At 34.1% G+C, this 23,807-nt stretch overlaps 1 protein-coding gene across 1 annotated transcript; it reads right to left on the reverse strand.

The window, feature by feature from the left end:
* Positions 1-872: 872 nt before the first annotated feature.
* LOC118194592 (MAM and LDL-receptor class A domain-containing protein 1-like) lies at positions 873-23,604 on the reverse strand. Its single transcript, XM_035365765.2, has 7 exons — positions 23,478-23,604; positions 21,622-21,736; positions 14,602-14,739; positions 13,994-14,143; positions 8,448-8,636; positions 7,986-8,085; positions 873-1,146 (listed from the first exon to the last, which is right to left on the reverse strand). Exons 1-7 carry the CDS (start codon positions 23,595-23,597, stop codon positions 1,125-1,127), a joined length of 834 nt encoding a protein of 277 aa, XP_035221656.1. The 5' UTR covers positions 23,598-23,604; the 3' UTR covers positions 873-1,124.
* Between the last annotated feature and the right edge of the window lie 203 nt (positions 23,605-23,807).

Here is a 23,807-nt window from a genome sequence, read left to right on the forward strand (position 1 = left end):
ATTCTCTTGTAGATTAGTGACCAAGCTGATAGATTCTGAAATTATGTCTAAAGCATTAGCGTTTGTGGTTGAGATATTTTCGTTTAATGAAGGAACCTAAACTCAGTCAATATGAAAGTTGCAAAAATCTTACCACAGAAAATTCGACCTTATCCTTCTCATCCTTCAGCTGTGCATTCAATGCTCTGAAAATTTTTCTCAAAACATTATCCGTCAAAATGTTGCTTTGCTTCCTGCATTTAACAAAGCTTTTAATGGGATGCCATGTAACATAACTTGAACATGTGGCATTTCTACTTATTGTTAATAGGAACTTATCGTTAATTGTAACTGTGTGTTATGGTTTAAAAAAAGTCAGTGTGCAGTTTTCAAGGTTCTATGATATCTAGAAAATCTTCAAAAGAACAAACGTACAGATTGACTGAAAACGAAGCGTAAATAAATGTGTATTTTATTATTAAAATTAATGCTTATGGTGAGCAAAAATTGGAAGTAGCTTTTCCTATTTCTGTTTTCTCTATTATGTGGTACGGTATTCCGTTGAATTTGAGACATTTCATAAGAAATGTAACGAATGATAGAAAACAATATAAGCTTCATTCCTCATATTTTCTATCATAATTTACTTAATTTATGTCAAACACTTGTTCTCTCTCTTAAAAAAAGAAAAAAAAAAACAACAAGACAGGTAAAAAAAAAAAAAAAAAAAATTCTGTTTTTCTACTACTACTAAATTTGAAAACAAACAAATAAATTATGAAATTGGTAAAACTTAAGAACATCAGCTGCTTTTTACTTTTGAGATGCAAATGTATATAAATATATTGCCTATGAGATAAAAATGTACATAAAAATGAACAAAGAACTCAAGGTAAGCAAATAATTTATTTAAACAAAGAAAAATAATCATCATTTTTCATATGATCATTACAGAAAATCGTCATTTTTATGCCTGCTGAAGCTTATTAGCTTTAAGTATGCACATGCAATGTGCAAATGTATTGAATTATGATAACATTCAATTTACATAAGAAAACATAAAGAGGATCTAATAAAAACTTGAAAATGTGATATGAAGATTTCGCAGTTCAGATATCCAACTCGAAGACGCAAAGCCTTTTATTTCATTGCTGTGGTTTCAGCGCCCTGAAAGAGAAAAACAATGCAAGCATGAAGATGGAAGAAACAATCGTCCTCATGATTTAGAACTCTCCTTATTTTAGTTAACTCGGTTTTTCCATTACTGAATTCTTTCATTGCTACAACAGAATTATATACAGTCTTACGTTCATTAAAATGTGATACATTGATTAAAACTGTCTTATGTTGATTAGAATGTCTGTGTTAATTAAAATTAATTGTTACGTTGATTAAAATGTCTATAACAGAATTATATAAAGTCTTACGTTGATTAAAATGTCTGTGTTGATTAAAAATAATTAATTGCTACGTTGATTAAAATGTCTATAACGGAATTATATAGAGTCTTACGTTGATTAAAATGTGTGTGCGTTTTGGTTAGAAAAACAAAAGTCTGCAATTTTCAAGATTTTATGACATCTAGAAAATACTGAAAAGAACAAATGATTGACTGAAAATGAAGCTTAAACAGTTATCATTTTATTATTAAAAATCAATGCTTGTGGTTAGGAAATATTAGAAGCAACTTTTCCTATCTCTCTGCTCTATTTTCTTAAAATGTAACTGCCGCTGCACGGCGTGGGCGTGTTCACATGGAAATTACACTGCTATTGTAATTGCCGTGTGAACTTTACATATGCCTCAGATGAATTAAAAAAATCACATGTGGTCAGCACATGATCTCCCACCAATTTTATATCTTAAATAATACCGCGCTTTAAGTAAACTATCACTTCCGGTCGATTGTTTGAAAACAAAATCTAATTTGTTCTTCTGGCAAACAGAAAGGTATGCTTTGCTGAAAAGCTGTTGCTTCTGTAACGTTAAGGCACGTTAAAAAAGCTAAGCTCTTTGGATATGTAGCAAGAGGAAGGCCATGGAGGTAGGAAGTGAGGCTTCTGATAAACAGAAGTCCCCCCCCTCCTCAATGGCAGATTGTGAACAGTTTACAGTGGAACTCAGTCCATTAATCTATACAAGGCCAGATGTGGTGGTCTCTTTATTATGGAGGCACCTAATAGGTGAGCCCCCATTGCCTTCTATGAAGGGACGGACAGGTATAGATACCGCAGGTAATTGAGGTATTGCTGAACCTAGCTAACTCTTAAACTTTCCACCCTAATTTTGAGGGAGAACATCCTGGGGGGTGGTCCGAGGTTCTCCCCCCTCTCTTTTTTTACCATCAATTCCTTGAGAGGACTTTCTGAGATAACTGACTTATGGTATTAATAGTGTACACAAATCATACTGAGAAAAGACTGTCCTTGAAAAGTTCAACTACCGATGCTTCCAAAAGTCTAAATGTATGAACAAATGTCCTTTCTAAGGTGGAAGGTGTAATAAGCAAGTCTTTGGACCTTCCGTCCATCAAGACTGCGTAGAAAAATGAAATTGTTGGAACATTAAATATATATATATATATATATATGTGATGTACCAGCTTTTGTCATAGCTTAAATTATCAGATGATAAGTTTTAAAAAACAGGGTCCATTTATTATACTTCAGGAAAAAATAGCAGTTACAAAATCAGATATCCGGAGTAAATAAAAAAGAATTACTAATAACTTTTTGTATGAAGTTTACTGCATCGTGACATTAAAGAAAAAGCCCCGATATTCTTTTGCGAGTCCTTTTATAGCCTCTGGAAAGGCGGAGCTTCAAAGAAATGACGTCAGCCAATCCAGTTCGCGTTAAATATTTCCAGAACATTCTAAAACTGTACGTGTAGAAAAGGCGGGAAAAACAACTTGACTACGGGGCTGTGGATTTAATTCCACGTACTTTCCACTAAGAGAACGTCCCATTAAAAATGAAAAGAACAAACAGTTAGAATTCTAAGTGTATTCTTGACTATGGAATTTTATTATTACACACACACACACACACACACATATATATATATATTAGTAATATATGGAGATGAATAAGCATTAGATATGACAAATATCCAGTCCGAGTCTTTGGATATGTATAAGAACGTCTCTGATTTTAGCCCTAAGGTGTCTGTTTTTTATTGCGTATTTTTTAAATGTTATTAGATCGTTGTTAGACTTAATCGGATGTTTGCCGCTGTTGGATTACAGTCAAAAATATAATGATCAGTGCCACCCTTTTCGCCATATATGCAGAAATCCGTGGGGCACATGCCTCTGCCATGGAAGTAGGTGGGGAAAGGACCATGCCCTGTAATATACTGATTCAGAACATGGTCATAGTGTAGTGCCTCTTTGTCAGTTCTTGGGAAAAAATCGTGGACTCTTCTGCCTTGCAATTCAGAATCCCATTTTTCTTGCCACTTTGAGTCGACAGTTGCATTCAGTGTAAATTTTATATGGGACTTGGGCCACGGGACATGAATTACCTCACTCTTGATGTTAGTCATTGCATCCTTTGCAAGGAAATCAGCCGCCTTGTTGCTGTCGTTTCCGTTTTGGGCATTCACCCAATTGAAGGGAAGGACAGTCACAACCATGCCTTCTTCGGGATTCGAACCCAGGCCCTTCGGTATCGCAGTCAAGCTTCCGTAACCACTATACCGTCTGGCCGGCGATATAACAGAAATTATATTATCAATTTTAAACTTATGCGGGTACAATGTTTACATGATTCATCAAAATTTCTTGAAATTTTAATGGTCTAGTTCAGGGCAATCACTCATACATGCGGGAAATTCACATTTTCACGAATTCTGAATGGAAAATGGAATTACTTTGGAATCTTGTCAAAACCTTACACTCTAATTTTAAGAGTATTTAAATTAATATGTCATGTGTAACGGTGTATTTGTATAAAAGTGTACACCAAAACACTATATTTAATATATTATTTTATATGAAATGTTTATCAAATTAAATTGTTAAACTAAACAGAGTTGTTAGTTTAAATCAACTTAATAATACGCAAGATATAATACAGTTTTGTAAAGAAAAATATGTCTTGACGGCGAAGCTATCAAGCGCTTGAAATACGGCCGAGCGTAAAAATAGCTTAGAGAGAGTGTAGCCTAAAAGGCGAATGCGCACTGGTCAGAATTTCTGGCTCTCTAACGAAGTCAGTAGAACTTCAGCTTTAAATAATTTCTCTTTCTTCGTTTGCATTTAACCGCGATTCTGAAAACACGTTCTGTCAGGAAATTGTAAGCTGAAATTAAGAAAGATAGGAAAATCGCTTTAACTAAAAATGAACTGTTAAAACCTTAAGTTAAAGCATACAATACCATAAAAGATTTTGCCCAGTTGAACCCATATATGAGTGCCATATATGAGTTTATAGATACCAGTACCATATATGAGTTTGCCAGCTGATTTTGCCCCGTTTGATTGAGAGCGCCCCCAAGGGATGGGTCTGAGTGCCTCCCACTCCTCTTCTCCTACCACAATCCAAACGCGAGGCCTTTCGGCTCGTCATTTGTTTAGAGTGTCCTCATACCCCAAGAACACTATACATCTACAAACATCCATGCCTACTCCGGGATTCTAATCCGGGCTGTTCGGTATGGTAGTCAGAGTCACTAACCACTATCCAGTTTATAAATTAAAAAAATCTGATGTTTACACCACAAGACTTCCTTGTACGGAATATTAAATTATACGCATTTTTTTCTTGCATTTCGTTTAAACTTATTGGATTTAATTAAATATACTTCGCCGACAGCGCATAAACCCCAATAGAATAAATGTATTCTTTAAAGTTCACTCTATCTGTTTACCATAGCGACACTCTGGGGCTAAGTTCACTTAACAGTATTATATTTCGTTCATATTATAACTTAGAATGCACAAAATTTGTATCATTAAAATAATTATCTAATCGTTGCCACATGTTCTATTCAAATACTATAATAAAGCTAGAACGATGTATAAAAGAAATTAAGCAATCAAAACAAAAAAGAAACAGTTTTTCACAGACGATTGAGTATTTCTCATTCAATTAATTCAGTTCTCACTTCGCGACAAGGCAAAAATACATAAAAACTCAAAATATCTCTACTAAAAATTACTAATTATTAAAAATTATTATTACTAATTATTAAAAATTAAGTAAATTTTAAACACTTATTTCCTCGAAAAAATTCCAGAAAGGATTAAGCATGATTTAAATCGCAATAATAAATGAAGGCGTTTATCTTTGTTGTTGCGAAGCTACGTTTCTCTAGATTGGCAACAAATTCACTACTCAGCTGTTTCAAATGTAAACAGGCAATGGCCGCCATCAAAGTAGGCTTAGCGGCACTTAAACAACTTTTAAATTGTTGATAATTCTAAAAATATTGCATACAGATTTACTAAAGGCATAAAACCCTTAATCGGAAGATAAAAACAACATAATTCAATCATTTTTAAAGCAAAAAATGTACAATTTACAAACATATAAGAGTAAAGAAACTGTGATCACTGAGCCGGGTAACAGAGTGGATATATATATAAATATATTTATATACGTTTTCTGCGGCCGATTGTAACCAAAATACGAGGTGCACATCTGCATGTTATAGCAGTCCTATATACAAAATTTCAACGTTCTGAGGCTACTCGTTTTTGAGTTATGCGAGATACGTACATACGTTCGTACAGACGTCACGAAAAATTCTCCTCAGAATTCATTTTAAAGCAGTTTTATAATTTTTTGAAGGAAAAGAATCTTTTATTCCGTCCTTACGTACAGATATGACGCAAAAATATCGTTAAATTGCATTCGATAGCGGTCAAAATGAATATTTTCGTTGAAACATGCTGTCTGAAACTTTTCGCGATTACAATACTTCCATTTTACTTTGTACGAGGAAGTAAAAACCACGTGATCTCAAGCTCTCTTAGCATTTTAGAAATGATAAAAGGATGGAAATATTATAAGTCGAAGTAAGAAAAATGTTGAATATATATAAAATATATAAATATACACCCATAAAAATAAATTTTAAATTCATTTCCGCTTTTCATGATCTATTGAAAACGCTCAAGTTACGCTCACATTATCTCATTGCTCCAGATAAGAACTACTGCAACTACGAACCTATATTATCTTTTTTAAGCAGACGTTCGCATGTGTTTCTAATTTGCCATTATTTTCGTATTTGTACGTTACTGATAAAACATTATGTGCAAATAACAGTGGCATAGAGATATTTCATGCATAAACTTTTGCCCTTCTTTTAAAATACTCACATTAATAGTAATACAAAAAATATCGCTTTGCTAAGTTTTTTTTTTTCCCCCCGTTGTTATCAAAATTGCAAAGTTTTTTTTTTTTTTTTTTTTAATCATCTCAAATATAACGAAAGATAAAAGTTCCTTGCTTTTATCCTTATTTTTCTAATTTGAATATGGTGTATTCTTTTACAATTTCAATAAAATTTGAACCTAAATTTATAAGCTATTTAAAATGCAGTTAACATTGCATTTGAATTCATGTGAACAAATGTATTTGATGTCATAATAGAGAAGTATACAGATATTTTTAAATATATTCGAACCTTAATATCTCAGTTTTTTTTTTTTTTTTTTATATTGGAAGAATGTTGTGTGTTGCTTTTTGCAATATTAAATCATTTTCCACAGTTACATTGAAATTCTTTTAAATTTTTCTTATCTCTTATTCCGATTCCTAAATAAGAGCGATGAACAATCAATTAATTACCTATCCCAATTTCTTCCGAAAGCACTGAAGTATACTTAGTGACTTCTGGACTTTCCATCAGTAAAGAGTAGTGCTGCAATATGCTCACAAAAGTAAACACTCTTAATTTTACTCTTTACTGATTTCCCATCAATGAGTGAAATTTTGAAATAAAATATCGTGTTTACGACCCACGCTACTCCTATAAACCATTCATATTTGTAATAACTATAAGTGTAAGATCGTTCTCATATATCAGTTGGTTGATGTTACATGACTTGTACGAAGTAAGAAAGTATTGTAATCAAGAAAAATTCCGGGTATCATATTTCAACCAAAATATTTATTTTGACTGCTATCGAATGCAATTGCGTTACATCTGTGCGTAAGGTCAGAATATAGGATTGTTTTCCCCCAAACGGATTATAAAATTGAGAAGCGATTATTTCATGACATCTGTACGTATGTATGTGTCTCTGATAACTCAAAAACGAGTAACCTCAGAACGTTGAAATTTTGTATATAGGACGGCTATAATATGTAGCTCTGCACCTCCATCTTTGGTGACCATTGGCGACAACAAAAGTATGTATATATGTTACACCCACTCTGTTGTTCGGCTCGGTGAGCTCAGGTTTTTATTCTTATATGTTGGTAAATTGTGCATATTTTGCTTTAGAAATGATTAAATTATGTTGTTCTTATCTTCCGGTTAAGGTGTTTATGACTTTAGTTTATGTTCATGCAATAGTTGTAGAATTATCAACAATTTGAAAGTTACTAATTCAGAAGTCAAACAACAAAAATCAGCGTTATATTTTCAAAATTTTCACAGGACTAGTTTCGATGGTTTTACCGAACCACCATCCTCAGCTGCAAAACTGAAAAAATCTACCTCTAACGAAATTCGAGGAAATAAGTTGAAATGAAATGCAGCAAAAAATGCGTATAATTTAATATTCGGTACAAAGAAGTCATGCAGTGTCCGCATCAGATTTTTTTAATATATATCTTAATTCGTAGGAAAACATGAATATTGATTACATCTTTGTGTAACCGTAATTATTCCTTTTCAACTGTTCCAAATATTGAATTAGAATATGCTACTGGAAATTTCACCCACTTTCCATTCAATAATTTACACTTGAAACAAATTAACAACGTATTATGGAAAGTTCTCTCTTTAATAAGAAGTCGGAAGGAATATGTAAAACACTAGCAACTTACGAATTAATTTTTTTCTTATGCCATATGTATAACGAAGCCAGGAGTATAACGAGAAGAATAATTCCAACGATCACACCTATCTCCCAGCCAGCGATATGCTCTGTAAATATAATTTAAAATAAATTAGAAATTTCAAAGAAATTCATATCAAACAGAAATTGCGAAATAAAATTTAAATGTTTTATTACTCATACTTCCGAGCAGAATGAGTTTTCCTAAATCGTTAAGCTATTTAAAAGAAATTTTTTTCATAGCTTTAAATGCTGTGAAATATGACTTAAAATAAATTAGAAATTTCTGAGAAATGTATACCGAACAAAAGATGCAAAATAAAATTTTAAAGTTTCATTACTCATATCATCCAGCATAAGGAATTTTCCCAAATCGTCAAGCCATTAAAAACAAATTCTTTTCATACCTTTATGAAATTAAAATGAAAGAACGTTTCCAAATAATGCTTACTTAGCTTTCGGCTACAACCTGGCTTCAGCAGAATATCGTCAATTGCTATGTCTCCTACATGAGGTTTGCTCCTTGTCGGCCTTAGCACAATGGACATGCAACCTGAGTTTTCTACGAAGAAAGTACCATATTTCCATCTTTCATCAGCATTTGCTTTTTGTACCCACAGTGGTCCAGTTATCTGATTATCTAAGAAAAGTTTTAGACATTAAGCTGAAATAAATGAAACCCTAACAGAAATAACTAAACTAAAAGCAAAGTCTGAAAGCTTTCCGATATTTTATTACACCCAAACGGGAGTTTTTTTTTTTTTTTTTTTCATTTACAACAATCTCGGCTTCCTTGCTCCGTGAACTTACCGTATTTGACGGCATATAAGACGCACTTTTTCCCTAAATTTGGTCTCAAAAAAGTTACCTGCGTCTTATACGTGAAGGACACAGTCTTATACGTGAAGGTAATTGCATTCAATAATTGTTTATTTGGCTTTTACGAAACGTGAGAACTAAAGGTGTAAGGATCCTAAGTTTTACTAACGTTTATTTTATTTTGAATCTTTACTATGACTTCTTATTTTCTACTTCCGGCCAGAATTAAAAGCTTTAACTTATTTATGCAAATTTGTCTTGCGAACACCAAGTACTTAAGTTGTGGCTTTTTGCCAAGCAAGAGAGAGGAAGGAGCTATTAGAAGCAGGCCGCTTGCCATAGTAGTTTTACTCGGTTGCTGGTTGCCTTCAAGGCCAGAGGTTTAATCCTCTTGATAATTTTAAACGTATCGTAGTGTTAGCAGTTCTATGTACTACATACGGCTTTTGTTAATATACGCCAATCTTGGAGTTAGGCACTTGTTTATTAATCCAAAGTTAGTTAGATTTTTAGTTAATATTTTTTATATTCTTACGTTCAGACCACAAGTGGTTGGTCTCTGTATTCCGAAGTTCCGGAAATCATTGTAAAGAGAGAAAAATAAAGGGTTTCGTATACCCTTTCGTATACCTTTTTCGTATACCCTGTGTGTATTGTCTACTTCCCAAATTTATTGAACATAGCTTTAGTAAGCTCCCTGTTCCGAGTCAGGACAGTTAATGTTCCCAAAGCAAGTAAGGAGGAACACCAATCCTGATAAAGGAAACCACGCTATTGAAACTTTTTTCCTTGTGTGTGGCCGTCTAAATAAAGGTGCATCTTATATACCATCAAATACGGTAATCACATTACAGTCCCCCCCCTACTCCTTAGAACCAGGCGCGGAGGTTTAACCTCCACTCTGGCCGCTCAGAGAGAGAGAACCGCCCAGGAAGTCTCCCGGATGGCGCTGGTCGTTATTTGCTACCTACCAGTCGCTCGGGCTGCCCGTCGAAGCGGGACATTACCCAGCGAACCCGGGAAATAACCCCCGGGCTATTAGTACCACGCCGTGCTAAGACGTGCCAGACCCCGAGGCCGGCCAATAAGTGACCTTTCTCAGGACTACGTGACTTTTCTTCCTTCAGAACCACCAAGTTCATAAATTTTATACCCCCGTGGCCGAGACTGCCTAGGTACAGATCCTAGGCAGTAGCTTCGCAGAGTTCTCAACGTCGACCCCCGTCGGGGAGGGTTCATTTACACATAAATACACGTTTCGAGAGCATTTTGGCTGATGCCCCATAGAGCTAAAAATATTTAAACAAGCATATCATTAAAATTTCCGACAGATACCCTCTCCCGCTGAAAATAACAGTATTTTATTCCGTACGTTGTGTTGCCATTGCTCGCTTTGAAATCCCTGAGGTTCTCAATCACAGATTCGTTAAAGTTTAAAAAATATGAAATAGATAATAAAACAAACTCGAAATTCAAGATTCGGACTTCCAGGTGCCCATATTCGGGTGGAGGACTACTCTATTCAAAATTTGATGGCTCTAAGTACCGTTACTTTCTCATAAGGCGAGAAACATACATACGTTCATGCAGACTCTTCATTATCTAATTTCTTTAAATATAATAGAGGGTGATAATATTTGGTGACAACAATTTGAAAAAAGGTAAAGTCGTTTATAGTGGTTCGACGCATAATGCCTTTTCTATCGAAATATATGCATCGCGTTTTCCGCAAATTCCCATTCTTGCGGAAAACGCGATGCATAAAAATTATTCTATTTAACATCTTTAGCAGCATTCTTCATCTTTAAGTTCGTTGAGATAATTGCAATACGTACTGCAACTGCACACTTTACATATTGGACATTTACTGCACAACTCTGACATTGCGTTCGATTCTGATAAATCCAAGCACTTTTGGTGCAGCTCAACCGATGTCTAAATTAAAAATTCAGATACATTTAAGTTAAAATAACACGCCGAACAAATACTAATTTAGAAGTCAACCAACAAAAATCAGCAATTTTGCAATTCTTCACAGGACTAGTTTCGATGGTTCGGTAAAACAATCGAAACAAATTTATTTTAAGTTTGGTACCTTTATGTGAACTTCTCAACTTCCCCTCACATTCTCTCGCCAGGATGTAAATTTAAAGTTATTTAAACGGGTGAATCTCTGAATTTATTCAAAGTGTGTTTTCGCTAGCCAGAGCACGTTACGTTGTTGTTTCGCTGTTACGCTAGTAAGCCTCTTGGCCATTTCGGATTATCGTCACGCCTGTTAGATTTTTGTCAGTCAACCTGTTAGGCGTAACTTAGGTGCTAATCCAGCACTACTTATTTTAGTTTTTTTGACTTGAATTACATTCTACGTTTTAGTTTCACCGCAAAAGCATATTAGTGGAGCGAAACCAATTTAGCTGTCGGGAACGATTATTTTCTTTTCTTTCTTTCAACAATAAAAAGATCATTTTTTCAAATGCACTCAAACCTAATTTTGTGCGTTCTTTTTTGCGCAATTTTTTTTTTTTTTTTTTTTTTTTGTGTGTGTGTGTGTCTGTGGTATATGAAAATTTCAAACAAATTGAAACATACTAATTCAGAAGTCAAACAACAAAAATCAGCGTTATACCTACAAAATTTTCACAGGACTAGTTTCGATGGTTTTACCGAACCATCATCTTCAGCTGCAAAACCGCAAATGAACAAGATAGGAAATAATGTTTAGATAAGATAAGAAAGCCTGGACAAGAATAAGCAAGTGGCGCCATCTGTTGGCGAAACCAGAACTAAAACATAATTTCTCTAAAAGTCGAAGGCAAATTTGGATTGGAATTAGGATCGTTAACTAGAACAGAAAGATTTTTATGAATGTGAAATGCCTCTAGAAAATCCAGTTCTCCAATGGAAGATGTTTTTTGAATAATTTTGGCAGCAGAAAAATTGAAAGTGTGATTTTCGGACCAACAATGTTGAGCAACAGAAGACTTCTGTGTTTCCTTTTTTCTAACATATGCCTCATGTTCTTTGACGCGAAATTTTAAGGCTCTCTTAGTTTGACCAATGTAAATTAAACCACGCTGGCAAGGAATCCTATAAATACCCCAGGAATTCATATCCGGAATGGGGTCCTTGAGTATAGAAGTTGGAATTTTATTGATGGGAGAATAAACAACCCGAAAGTTAAATTTCTGCAAAATATGTGCAACTTTATAGCTAATTGATGGAAAGAAGGGAATGACAACAGAATTTTTATAATCTCCTAAAATAAGAGTGTGGCTTTTAGTGTGTTCAGATGAGAATTTTTTAACTGCTTGATTAATAATGTTGGGTGAAAAGCCCCTGTCAATAGCTATTGCTTTTAAATAATTTAGTTCTTCATCACCCCATTCCGGATATGAATTCCTGGGGTATTTATAGGATTCCTTGCCAGTGTGGTTTAATTTACATTGGCCAAACTAAGAGAGCCTTAAAATTTCGCGTCAAAGAACATGAGGCATATGTTAGAAAAAAGGAAACACAGAAGTCTTCTGTTGCTCAACATTGTTGGTCCGAAAATCACTCTTTCAATTTTTCTGCTGCCAAAATTATTCAAAAAACATCTTCCATTGGAGAACTGGATTTTCTAGAGGCATTTCACATTCATAAAAATCTTTCTGTTCTAGTTAACGATCCTAATTCCAATCCAAATTTGCCTTCGGCTTTTAGAGAAATTATGTTTTAGTTCTGGTTTCGCCAACAGATGGCGCCACTTGCTTATTCTTGTCCAGGCTTTCTTATCTTATCTAATCATTATTTCCTATCTTGTTCATTTGCGGTTTTGCAGCTGAAGATGATGGTTCGGTAAAACCATCGAAACTAGTCCTGTGAAAATTTTGTAGGTATAACGCTGATTTTTGTTGTTTGACTTCTGAATTAGTATTTATTCGGCGTGTTATTGTGTCTTAAATTGAAACATAATTGACGAAGTTATCAATAAAAAACAATAAAATAAATAATCAATAAAAAAAAAGAGCTTCAATGTTGTATATCTGGCTACTGGGACATATACAAGCACTCTAGTGAAACAACAGTCTTCGCGAAAACTGATCACCAACTACATGGTAACTAAAAAAAGTCGAACTCTAAACTAGTGCGAGGTAGTGTCTTCACATGGCGAAGGTGAATTTGAACCAGTTTACCACAAGAAAGTTCACGTATTGTCAGGCTGCTAAGGATAATGGTTAGACATGTTGAAAAGTTTTGAATGTGTAAAATAAGTGCATATGTAAATAAAATATTTAAAAATGTTCGCATGTGTATTTTCTAAAAGGTTTGGCGAGATTCCAAGTAGTTGCCAAGCCTTGTGTCTTGATTTCGTTTAAAACAGCAATTCCTAGTTATTTCGTACGGATTAGAGTTATTTTCTACGTGAGACTTTTTATGCGGTCCCTATTCCCTACATACATACATAATAAATAAAAAAAAAAAAAAAAAAAAAAAAAAACTTTTGTGTTACGAAAACTATTTTTTATAGTTACTCGGGAAGTTTCGTGCGATTATTTCTGCGTTTTTTTTATGCGATCCCTATTCCCTACAAACATAAAAAAAAAAGAAAAAAAACTTTTAATTGTGTTACGAAAACTATTTTTTATAGTTACTCGGGAAGTTTCGTGCGATTATTTCTGCGTTTTTTTTTTATGCGATCCCTATCTACCGCACAAAAACAGGTTGCACCTGCTTTATCTCCTAATTACTCAAAGAACTGTCACCCGAATATAGATGGCGAGTCCTAATCAGAATTTTTGCCTCACCCGGAGTGTTAAAGGACCAGGAACAACCAGGAAAAGTGTTAAAGGAAACTTCTTCTAACTATTCAAATTCTACAGGTGCTTGTATTCAAGTTACACATGAGCTAAGCAACGAAAACGCACATCCAGCGAGCCCTTTCACTTGGCTTCGAACGCAGGTTGAACTACCATTATTCAATGATCTTAACCCCTCGGCCATTGATGCCCACAAATAGAGCAGAACTCGGCCACTCGGTTGCTTTTTAATAGAAGATCTATAAGCTGCCAGTATCGTATAAGCAGTATAAAGAGCTTATCAGCCATTAAATATTTATTTGCGGCGTTGTTAATAATTTCTTTTTAAATAAGCTTTTTTAAATACGTATTAGAAGTCACTTTTTTGTAAACTTACTCTGAATCGCGTGCACTTCGAGGGTGATTGGAGAAGAGCTGTGTATGTAATACCAAAACTGGAAACAGTATTCTTGCTCGGAAGTATCCATTTCCACGCTGATAAGATCATGTCCACTGTCGTTCAATGGCTTGTAATAAGCATATCGTCCTGTAAGCATTATACTTTGTTACATTTTTATTTTTTTAATCGATATTATAAGTATAAATTAGAAGGGAAATTTTAGATGCTAAAAAAATAAATATAAATTCAATATTAGATGAAAAATATTTCGTCAATATCATTATGTGCAGAAAATACTGTTAAAATTTCGCATGAGAAACTTCATGCTCGAATATTTTTACAATACGAAATATTAGTACCAGAGAATAAGGAATAGTATTTCAATATAAAGTATCATATGGAAAAAGGAAAGTAATTAAATAATAAGTTTAATAATACAAACCAGTAAAGTCAAATTATGCTATTCATAATAATTTTTCAAAATAATTATCCATTGCTATGATAAACCATAAGTTATGTAAATGAAGATATGCATGTAAACAACTCTATAAATACAAACTTCAAGAAAATTACTTGAAGAATTATTTTCTCAAGTCTGAACATACCTAGCGCATCTTTTCTAGTATGGTCAAGTGCTGGTCCTAGTTTGGAAATCAAAGCTTTTCTTCCATCTTGTACGACCCACGCACCGCTATTGATCCAACCACAGAAGTCGCCAAAGTCACAGTCCCAAGCTGACAGAGCTGAAAGAATATAACTATCAAATATTAGATCCAGTAATATTCCTTAATCTATTCTACAAGTAATTGGCGAATGAAACTTATGCTAAATGTTCATTGAAGACTTACACTACTGCATTCAATAAAAAGTCAAAAGTTAACAGAATTCTGTAAATATAAGAAAAGCACCGCTGCTCAGATTTGATATCTAGTAGTAGAAATAAGTTTGAAATATACTTAGAATATTATTAGGGTTTTTGTTATAGGATAAGATAGCACTTTTATTATCGAAATACGTCTAACTCTTTCCATCTTATAATGGAGTATTGACATCACATAATTAGGATATATCTTATATAAGTATTGACATCACATAATTAGGAGTATTGACATCACATAATTAGGATATATCTTATATAAGTATTGACATCACATAATTAGGATACTGAAATAAAAAATTCGCAAAGCAACAACTTGTTTGGTTTGGAGTAGATTTAGTCAAGAACTTAATTGATTTCGAAGGCAAACAGGTACAAGTCCTTCTTCATCAGTAGCAAACAACACTGCATGGAATCTCGTATTTATACCCTATGACAGTAAAGCGAAAGAGTAGGTAACACCGTCTGTTGACAAAAACAGTAACGAAATTGAAAAATTTAGTTAAGGGGTATCAGAAACCCCTATACCGACAATGTTAAATTGGCCATTTTCGATGTACCTTTTCTCAAAATCTGCTGTAGACACACGCTTGAAATTTTTTTTGTAATTAAAGTATACCTATCTGATTATACTGAAATGAGCTTTTGAAACATTTTGAATTCTACAGTAATTTACAGAATATTTTTTTAGGCATAGTAAAATTTAGCACTTTTCTCACAAAAAAAAAAAAAAAAAAAAAAAAAAAAAAAAAAAAATTATTCTAAGTTTATCACAAAAAACGTCATTTCAGTAAATATTAGGAAACTTAATAAATAAGCCATACAAATTTTAGATACCTGTAAGCAGTAGTTTCTGAGAAAAGGTACATCGAGTATAAAAAAATCACGTTTGGAGAAAAACGCGTTTTTATGTAAAATTCCTCATTGATCGAAGCAGTTGATGACATATTAAAACTAGATTTTTTTACAGTTCTAATTTTCATAGAGATTAAAGAATGGTATTTTTAGAAAAGTGTAGAGAATTTGAAAATGCAAAAATCCGAAATCACAATTTTTTAAAGATTTTGGGGTTTTAACATCCCTTAATAGAATTTTGAAAGCGTTAGAAAGGACTGGAATGAACTTAAGAATCATTAGCTGCACAAGATAATTTTTGTGAATGTGAAAAGCTTCAAGAAAATCCAATTCTGCGATTGAAGAAGCTTTTTGAATAATGTTTATTAACCTAAAGTGAAAATATTGATTAAATTACAGCAGAAGTTCTCAACCAGTGATACGCAAGAGAAAAATGGATGGTACACAAAGGAGCAAAGTATTTTTAACTATCACATTCTAAAATTAAAACCCCAACATCCTGACTGAGTTTTTTTTTTTTTTTTTTTTTTGATACTCTTATGCCGGGCTGTCGTTGTAAAGCACGCGACTTAGCCGGCTCTATGACTGAGTATCCCAATAGGGTACAAGACGTTGAACAGTCTGGACGGGCTGTGAGGAAGCGTCGGAAATGCTGTTTTTTGTCTAATATTCGTAAATTTATACGATCTGAGCTTTGTTCAAGAGTGGTGGGGGTAGTAGTACTTTGTAGTGGTGGTACTAGAGGTTTTCAATTTTTGTTTAAATTGCACGCGTTTGTCAAAAGGTTGAGAATCGCTGAATTACAACTATTATCTATCGAAGACTTGCTAATTTCGCCTTTTCGGATTAAGATTCGTGTTTCTTGATATGAAATTTTAGCGCTCTTTTAGTCTGGCAAATATATCTCAAACCACACTGACACAATATGCTATAAATTCTCCAAGAACTGAAATCAGAAATGGAATCTTTAAAAATCAAATCATGGATTTTATTGATAGGCGAGAAAAATGACTTGAAAATTAAACTTCTGAAGAATCCGTGTAATTCTATAATTCCTGACAGAAGGCTGAAATAATGTACAAGAATATTATTTCTAATAGCGGTCTGCTTTGATACTGAAATGCTTGAGATAAAGTCCAATTATAATGCTTGCTTTTTGATTTTGAGTACGGCAAAGCATACTAAAATTCTATGTCTAAAGAAAGGGATATCTTCGTGGCGGGCTTTCTATAAAAATCGGACCCTTATTCTTAATTGCAGAGGAAGAAAATCCCGACGACGTCCATGTAGTCAGCCATTCGCCGTAACTTGAATCCGAGTTCAGCTGCCAGGATTTATTGCATTACACAGTTTACAATTTTGTGCAATTTTGTTTACATTTTTGTATAATTTGTAACAGCTAATGGACAGCTAATATGGGCTTTTCTTCAGTACTCACAGGATAAATTTTATTAATTAGATGTCGCTTTGAAAAATACGTGAAAACATTTTTCCTTAAATGCGAAAAAAATGAAAGATGTTGCTTTACATAATGTCTTGGGGGTATAAATGAACTAGCGGTGTTACTGGGAACTAGCTTGGAAATTGAGTTGCATTTTATACTTTTGAAACCTCGTAAACCAAACATTTCCGAATACATTGGCTAATATTATATTCTGATTAATATTCCTATGTCATTATCTCTGCTATTGTGTTTATATTTATAAATAATATGTAATGAATTTTTAAACGTCTCCTTTTACGTTTTAATTACTGTACTCATAATATATCAGATGTTCTCAGATAAACGTTCAATAATTTGCTGATATATTAGCAAAAACATATTCCTAGACATAAGGGAAATTTTATATACGAAAATGTATTACTCGAGACTTTCAGAAGATTTCTCTTCTACTAAATGCAGAAAATGTACTGTCGTCGTTGCTCTTTTATTAAATGTAAATAATAGTATTTATATTTTATTAAATGTAAATAATAGTACTAAATGCAGAAAATGTACTGTCGTCGTTGCTCTTTTATTAAATGTAAATAATAGTATTTATTCCAGTGGAATAAAAACATAAAACAGCAAAATATTCTTTATTACAATGGGATCAACGCATAAACTGGTAATTCTCTAATTTACCTACTGACCAAGAATTTTAATCTAATGCATTAATATCGTTTACACTATCATGGTACATAATGCATATACTCAAATACATAAAATTTGGCTTTACACAAGGAGTTGTTTCAACTGAGGTTTCATATATTTGCGGAGACCAAATTAATAACATACTCTGAACGTTTTACATAGTAATATTTAAGTAAACATTAAGCTGAACTTATAGGGGTTGGACAAAAATATGGAAACACCTTTAAAAAAACATGTTTCTTTGCTTAATATGGTGTAGGAAACCCGTTGGCATCCAAAACAGCTTGCAGTCTTCTCGGAATGGATAAATACAGTTCCTGTACGTTTGCCAAGGGAATATTATACCATTCTTCCTGCAAAACGGTGGCAAGTTCAGATAACGAGAACACACTTTTCATTCCAATGCAGACCACAAAGGTTCGATAATATTCAGGTCTGGTGACTGTGGTGGCCAGGGGAGATGGGACAACTCATCCTCGTGCTCAGAAAACCAGTCCTGGACAATGTGAGCTGTGTGAACAGGGGCCTAGTCGTCTTGGAAGACACCATCACCATCGGGGAACAAAGTTTGTACCATGGGATGAACTTGATCGCCCAAAATGTTCACATAACTCTTGGCAGTCATGTGCCCTGACACAGTTATCATGGGGCTAGCAGAGAACCACGATATGGCTGCCCAAACCATAACAGAGCCCCCGCCATGTTTCACTCTTGGCAACAAGCAGTCTGTATTATAGGCTTGAGATGGCGTTCTTCAGACGTAAACTCGGCCAGAAGTGGGAAACAACGTGAAAGAAGACTCGTCAGACTATATTACTCGCTTCCACTGCTCTATAGTCCAGGCTTTATGACTTAAACACCACCTTTTCCTGTTACGGGCATTAGCATCACTGATGAGTGGCTTCTCAATTGCAGCACGGCCAGCAATTCCCTGTTTATGAAGCTACCTTCTAATTGTTTTGGTATTCACAGGGTTCGGTAACACAACATTCATTTCAGCACTAACTTTTGCAGCTGTGGTCTTCTTATTTTTCGTCACAATTGCCCTTAATGATCGTCTGTCACGATCACTCAGGACACACTTTCGTCCGCGCTGTGACTTAGCAGATAATGTTTTTCCGCTTTTCAAATATGCGGAATAAATCTTCGATACAGTACCTCTTGAAACACCAAACACCTCGGCTACCTTGCTTACGAAAGCACCTACCATACGTGCTCCAACAATTTGCCCACGTTCGAAGTCTGTTAACTCTGACATAATGCAATGACAACCTCACATAACAGTACTCCGACAACAACTGAACTGTTTAGCACATTTACGAAGTTGTATAGGTGGCGTCAGTAGTCAAAAACGCCAGCGCCACCTACATATTTCATTAAAATCAATCTTTCTTTTCAAACATGCATTTCACAAGGTGTTTCCATATTTTTGTCCATCCACTGTATGTTCTTAACACTGCTGTAAAATTAATTTTTTGCAATAGTCCTAAATCTTAACACCATTGATAAGTCTTTATCAATGGTATTCCAAAATTCACGAAAGACGTAATTTTGATAGAAAACACAGCTTTTATAATTAAAAATTTTGCATGTGTTATTTATTCATGAAGTTGATATACCATAGAGTTGTAGCGATATTAGGTTATTTCGAAGCCGGAGAGAGAAAAAATGAGCAATGCCCTTGCCGGGACTCGAACCACGGACCTCTTGAATACGCTTCGAGCGTGCTAACCGTTACAACACGAAGGCATGCTAAGAAGGCGGAAGAAATATCTTATAGAGTAATTTATTGAATAGCATGTCGGAAAAACGGCCTCCAAGGCTTTGCCGCACAAACGCCCTCTTTTGTTGAAATTAACGTAACTGAATTTCTTAAATCTAACTGAATTTCGTTCCTACAGGGCTCGGTTTCCTCTTTCAAGTGCCCGTGGCTTTGTAGGTAGCCACGGGCTTGTTGGCAAAAACTCAGATTTCAAAATACTTAAGGGCGCTCAAATCCGGTTACCAAAACGGGAAATTCCCATGAAATAACTGGGTTGTTTCTCGGACTATATGGCATGTAGCACCATTTTATTGAAACCACATGTCGTCCACATCTATATCTTGAAATTCAAACACAAAAACGCTGGAATATCATATCGCTATAGTACCACTATTAACTGCTATTACCTCACCAACCGTATTTTTGAAGATTTCAGTGGTCCGATAATGCCTCCAGTCTAAGCTTTGTTGGTGTAGTAGCCGAAGCCGTTACGCAAACCCTGGGTTATGACACAGGGTTCAAATGAACTTCTAACTCAGGTTTTAACAATAGCATGAATTTTAATAAGATGGAAACCTTAACAGTTGCATATCCTGACAGTATGGGACTTTGATATATTTAGCCCCGTAATTTCAGAATTTTGTTACAGGAAAAATGCTCTATCACATTATACACGAGGAATGATTGTTCTAGCCGGCCAACATGCCGATAGCTCCAAACAGGAAAGTTGTTCCCTATTCTCAGAAAACCACCGTATATGTCTCCCTGTGTTTACTTGCGCTGAACTCCGGGGGGGGATGATTCTTTCACTCATACATAACAAAGTGTCCATCTCCTGACCCTGATGAAACGACTTCTTTTATCTCTTTGTCCACTGGAGCGACCTTAGAGACTGCAACCGGAATCATTAACAAAAACACAGGATTTCACCACTGATATGAAAATTATTGTACTCTTAAATCATTCATCCTAGACAAAGAACCTTTATGCTCCCTTATCACATTTGCACCAGAGTATGACACATTGTTGATGCACTTCTTTCTCAACAATCACTAGTGGATTTTCCGAATCTCCTATGCGACAATTTTGTCGATTAACCAAGCCATCAAGATGGAAAATGAGCCTCGACGCTGAAGATAATTTTATTCGAAAATTAGCATCCACTTGTTTTGTTCCATAGTCCATTCAAAGAACTCTTTTCGCTGAGCGTGGTCAGTTGGCTTCAGTTCTTGAGTCTAGTGAATTTTGCAAGCATGAAGATGCAAATGTTTCGTGAGAATACGCTGTAGAGAATTTCTCGAAATGTCCAATTCTTGACTAAGGTGCCAAAATGATATCCCATGGCTGTCAGCAACACTCTCACGAACTGGTTTGATGTTTTGTGTTGATCGACTTTTTGGGGAACGGCCAGATTGTTTAAGATCACTAATTGATCCAGTCTCCCTAAACTTTTTAAATAATCTCTTTACAGTTGGTGAAGTTAAATCACCATGTCAACCATAGCGTATACGAAAATTGCGAACCGTAGCTGCCATAATTTCATTACTCTTAAAATATTGCTCAACAATGGAAATGCGTTCTTCTTTAGTGTAGCACTCCATTTTTAATAACTTCGAATTGTTTGCTGTGACGCTAGTTTCTGTTTCTCTGGCAACACTTTATCACACAAATGACTCAAAATTCAAATTTTGAGTGAACTTTCAGACACCTTTTAGTAAATGTCAAGGACATAATCAGTTACATTTGATTAGCATTCAAATATTACGAACGTTTTCAAGAAAGTTACGTCTTTTCAGAACGAAAATCCTATATTTCACTTTATAGATAAGGGGATTACAACTTGTAAAGGTATACTACGTATCAATAATATTTCACTAAGTTTTCATCAGGGCATTTTAGCCATTGAATACATGAATACACGTCAGGGCATTTTAGCCATTGAATACATGAATACACGTCAGGGCATTTTAGCCATTGAGAAGCCATTGAATACTTACGAAAGTCAGTCGGTGGAGATGTTGGTATTGTTGGATCCGTGCAGGAATCCGGCTGAATAAGTATTTCATCTAGAGCTATTTCTGAAGTTCTTTCTCTAACACCAATATATCGTATCTGCAAATAGGAGCACTTGAATCTATACTCATTATCATTAACGTTATTACATGCAATAAATACGTGATTGCCTACAATAAATACATTACCCTACACGTTATCAAAAATTGTCTACTCTATGTTTTTTGTTATTGCTATTACAGTTTTTTAAACTTTAAACTGAAGTGAGAGCAATTTATAATTACAATATTTTGAGTATTATTTTTAATGGTTATTTCTTAGTTTTATTACCAATATAGATATAGAGTTCTTAAATTTTTCAAATTTATATCGAGTAAATATGCACAGTCATTAGGATTATTAATGCAGGAGACGCGAAAAATGTGCTATGCCCTTGCCCAGACTCGAACACTGGACCTCCCAAGTGCTAGCCGGACGTGTTATCCAGTTACACCACGAAGGCCCGCGGAAAGGAGGGAGAAAATATTTTATAAAGGAATTTATTTCGAATCTTATAATTAAAGATGAGAAAAAGAAAACGAACTATTATTGCAGACCTGATGACGTATAAAGTACAGTTTTATATCTTCCGTTCTACTGGGCCTACTGAAGAGACTTTTTCATGTTTCGAAAGCGGTACTTAGGATTTATTTATATATATACCATTGTTCTATTACAGATATTTTGACACAAAGCCGGGCTTTTTCTGAAATGACATGCCGATTTTTTTTCCATATTTCGATTCTATCACTCAAATTATAAATATAACAATTTATAACAAATATAGCATTTAATATAAATAATATAAATAATAAATATAATTACAAAATATAACATTTTGTAAAATGTGGTGAGAAACTTACTGAGAAATTTAAAAATTTATCTTAGAGCACATTTTTTCAGTTTGCACCAAGAATAAACCTTGGCGAAATTCTTAATTTATGATAACCTATTTCCCTTTCCAATTCATTGCGCACGAAAGGGAAAAAAGGTGCATCATTCATAGTTTCAAATAATTTTAACAAAGTGCATAAATCACGTTTGGCGTTATTATCATTTATAGCAAATATACCAAATTTGAAAACCCACCAAAATATGAATTCACGTACATCTTGGGAAGTTCTGTACAAAAGCTCAAATTTTTTCGTTCATACCTAGAAATACATCTATTTTAAGATGATTGTAAGAACTTTACAAATTATAATGCAAAACCTTTTTCGAAAAGTTCATAAAATTATTAAAAAAATTAAGAAATAAATGAGAAAATGTCTGTGAATTTTATTTGGATTGAACCTTAGTAATTTTAGTAAACAAACAGATATTAATAAATATATGCCTAATTTTAATTAATATTAAGGAACTAATACCTTGAGAGCTAATTTTTTAAAATCTACTCGTGCAATTTCTCCAAAACTTGACACTTTGCCATCATGTGAGTAGTAGAAAGGAAATATGGACAAAAATGGATATGCCATTTCAGAAAAAGCACGATTTTGTGTGAAAATAGCTATGTTAGAACAATGTTATATATAAATTTGATATATATCCTGAGTCGTGCTTTTGAGACAGGAAACATGCAGGTTAAATTTCGTCAATCGGCCCAGTAGAATAGGTGTCCTATACTCCCCAGAATGTACATAATATGTCTTTTATGATGTCTGCTAATCAAACAAAAAAGTTTTTTTGAAATAAAACATTTTGTTATATGCTTCATTTGATGCTTCGAATTAAGAACCGCATCTGTAAGTGAAATGCAGTACAATTATGAAATATTCATAATAAATACAGATTAATTTCTTACCTTATATATTGGTGGTAAATCTTTAACAAGTTTCTTCACTTGATACCAGTTGTCATCCTGATTGCCAAAAATGTTCACTTCGTTGTAAATCTTATTGTCTGTGTGGTTGACGAAGACCATTTTCAACAATCCTGCGAAACATAAAGTACAAAATTACAGCATACAGTTAAGACTAATTCAGAAAAGAGGTGAAAAACTAATTAGAAAGAAATTAAATTTCATTAAATTGCTCTTAAAAATAACGTAAATAAGTAAACAAATATATATTTTTTAAGTTTACAGACTAAACATGTTCTGCATTGGGCAGAAAAAGCTGTAGCTAATCATAAA

This window comes from Stegodyphus dumicola, chromosome 11 (genome assembly GCF_044657685.1).
Source record: "Stegodyphus dumicola isolate Sdum_Otavi_A_Nest chromosome 11, ASM4465768v1".
NCBI lineage: Eukaryota > Metazoa > Arthropoda > Arachnida > Araneae > Eresidae > Stegodyphus > Stegodyphus dumicola.

What these genes read in the sequence shown, in the direction of transcription:
- LOC118194592 (XM_035365765.2), bottom strand. Translation starts at nt 23,597, where the DNA reads ATGGTCTTCGTCAACCACACAGACAATAAGATTTACAACGAAGTGAAC. An exon ending in ATTTACCACCAATATATAAG is followed by an intron (nt 21,737 to 23,477) that starts GTAAGAAATTAA and finishes TCCTATTTGCAG; the next exon opens with ATACGATATATTGGTGTTAG. An exon ending in ATCTCCACCGACTGACTTTC is followed by an intron (nt 14,740 to 21,621) that starts GTAAGTATTCAA and finishes ATATTCTTTCAG; the next exon opens with CTCTGTCAGCTTGGGACTGT.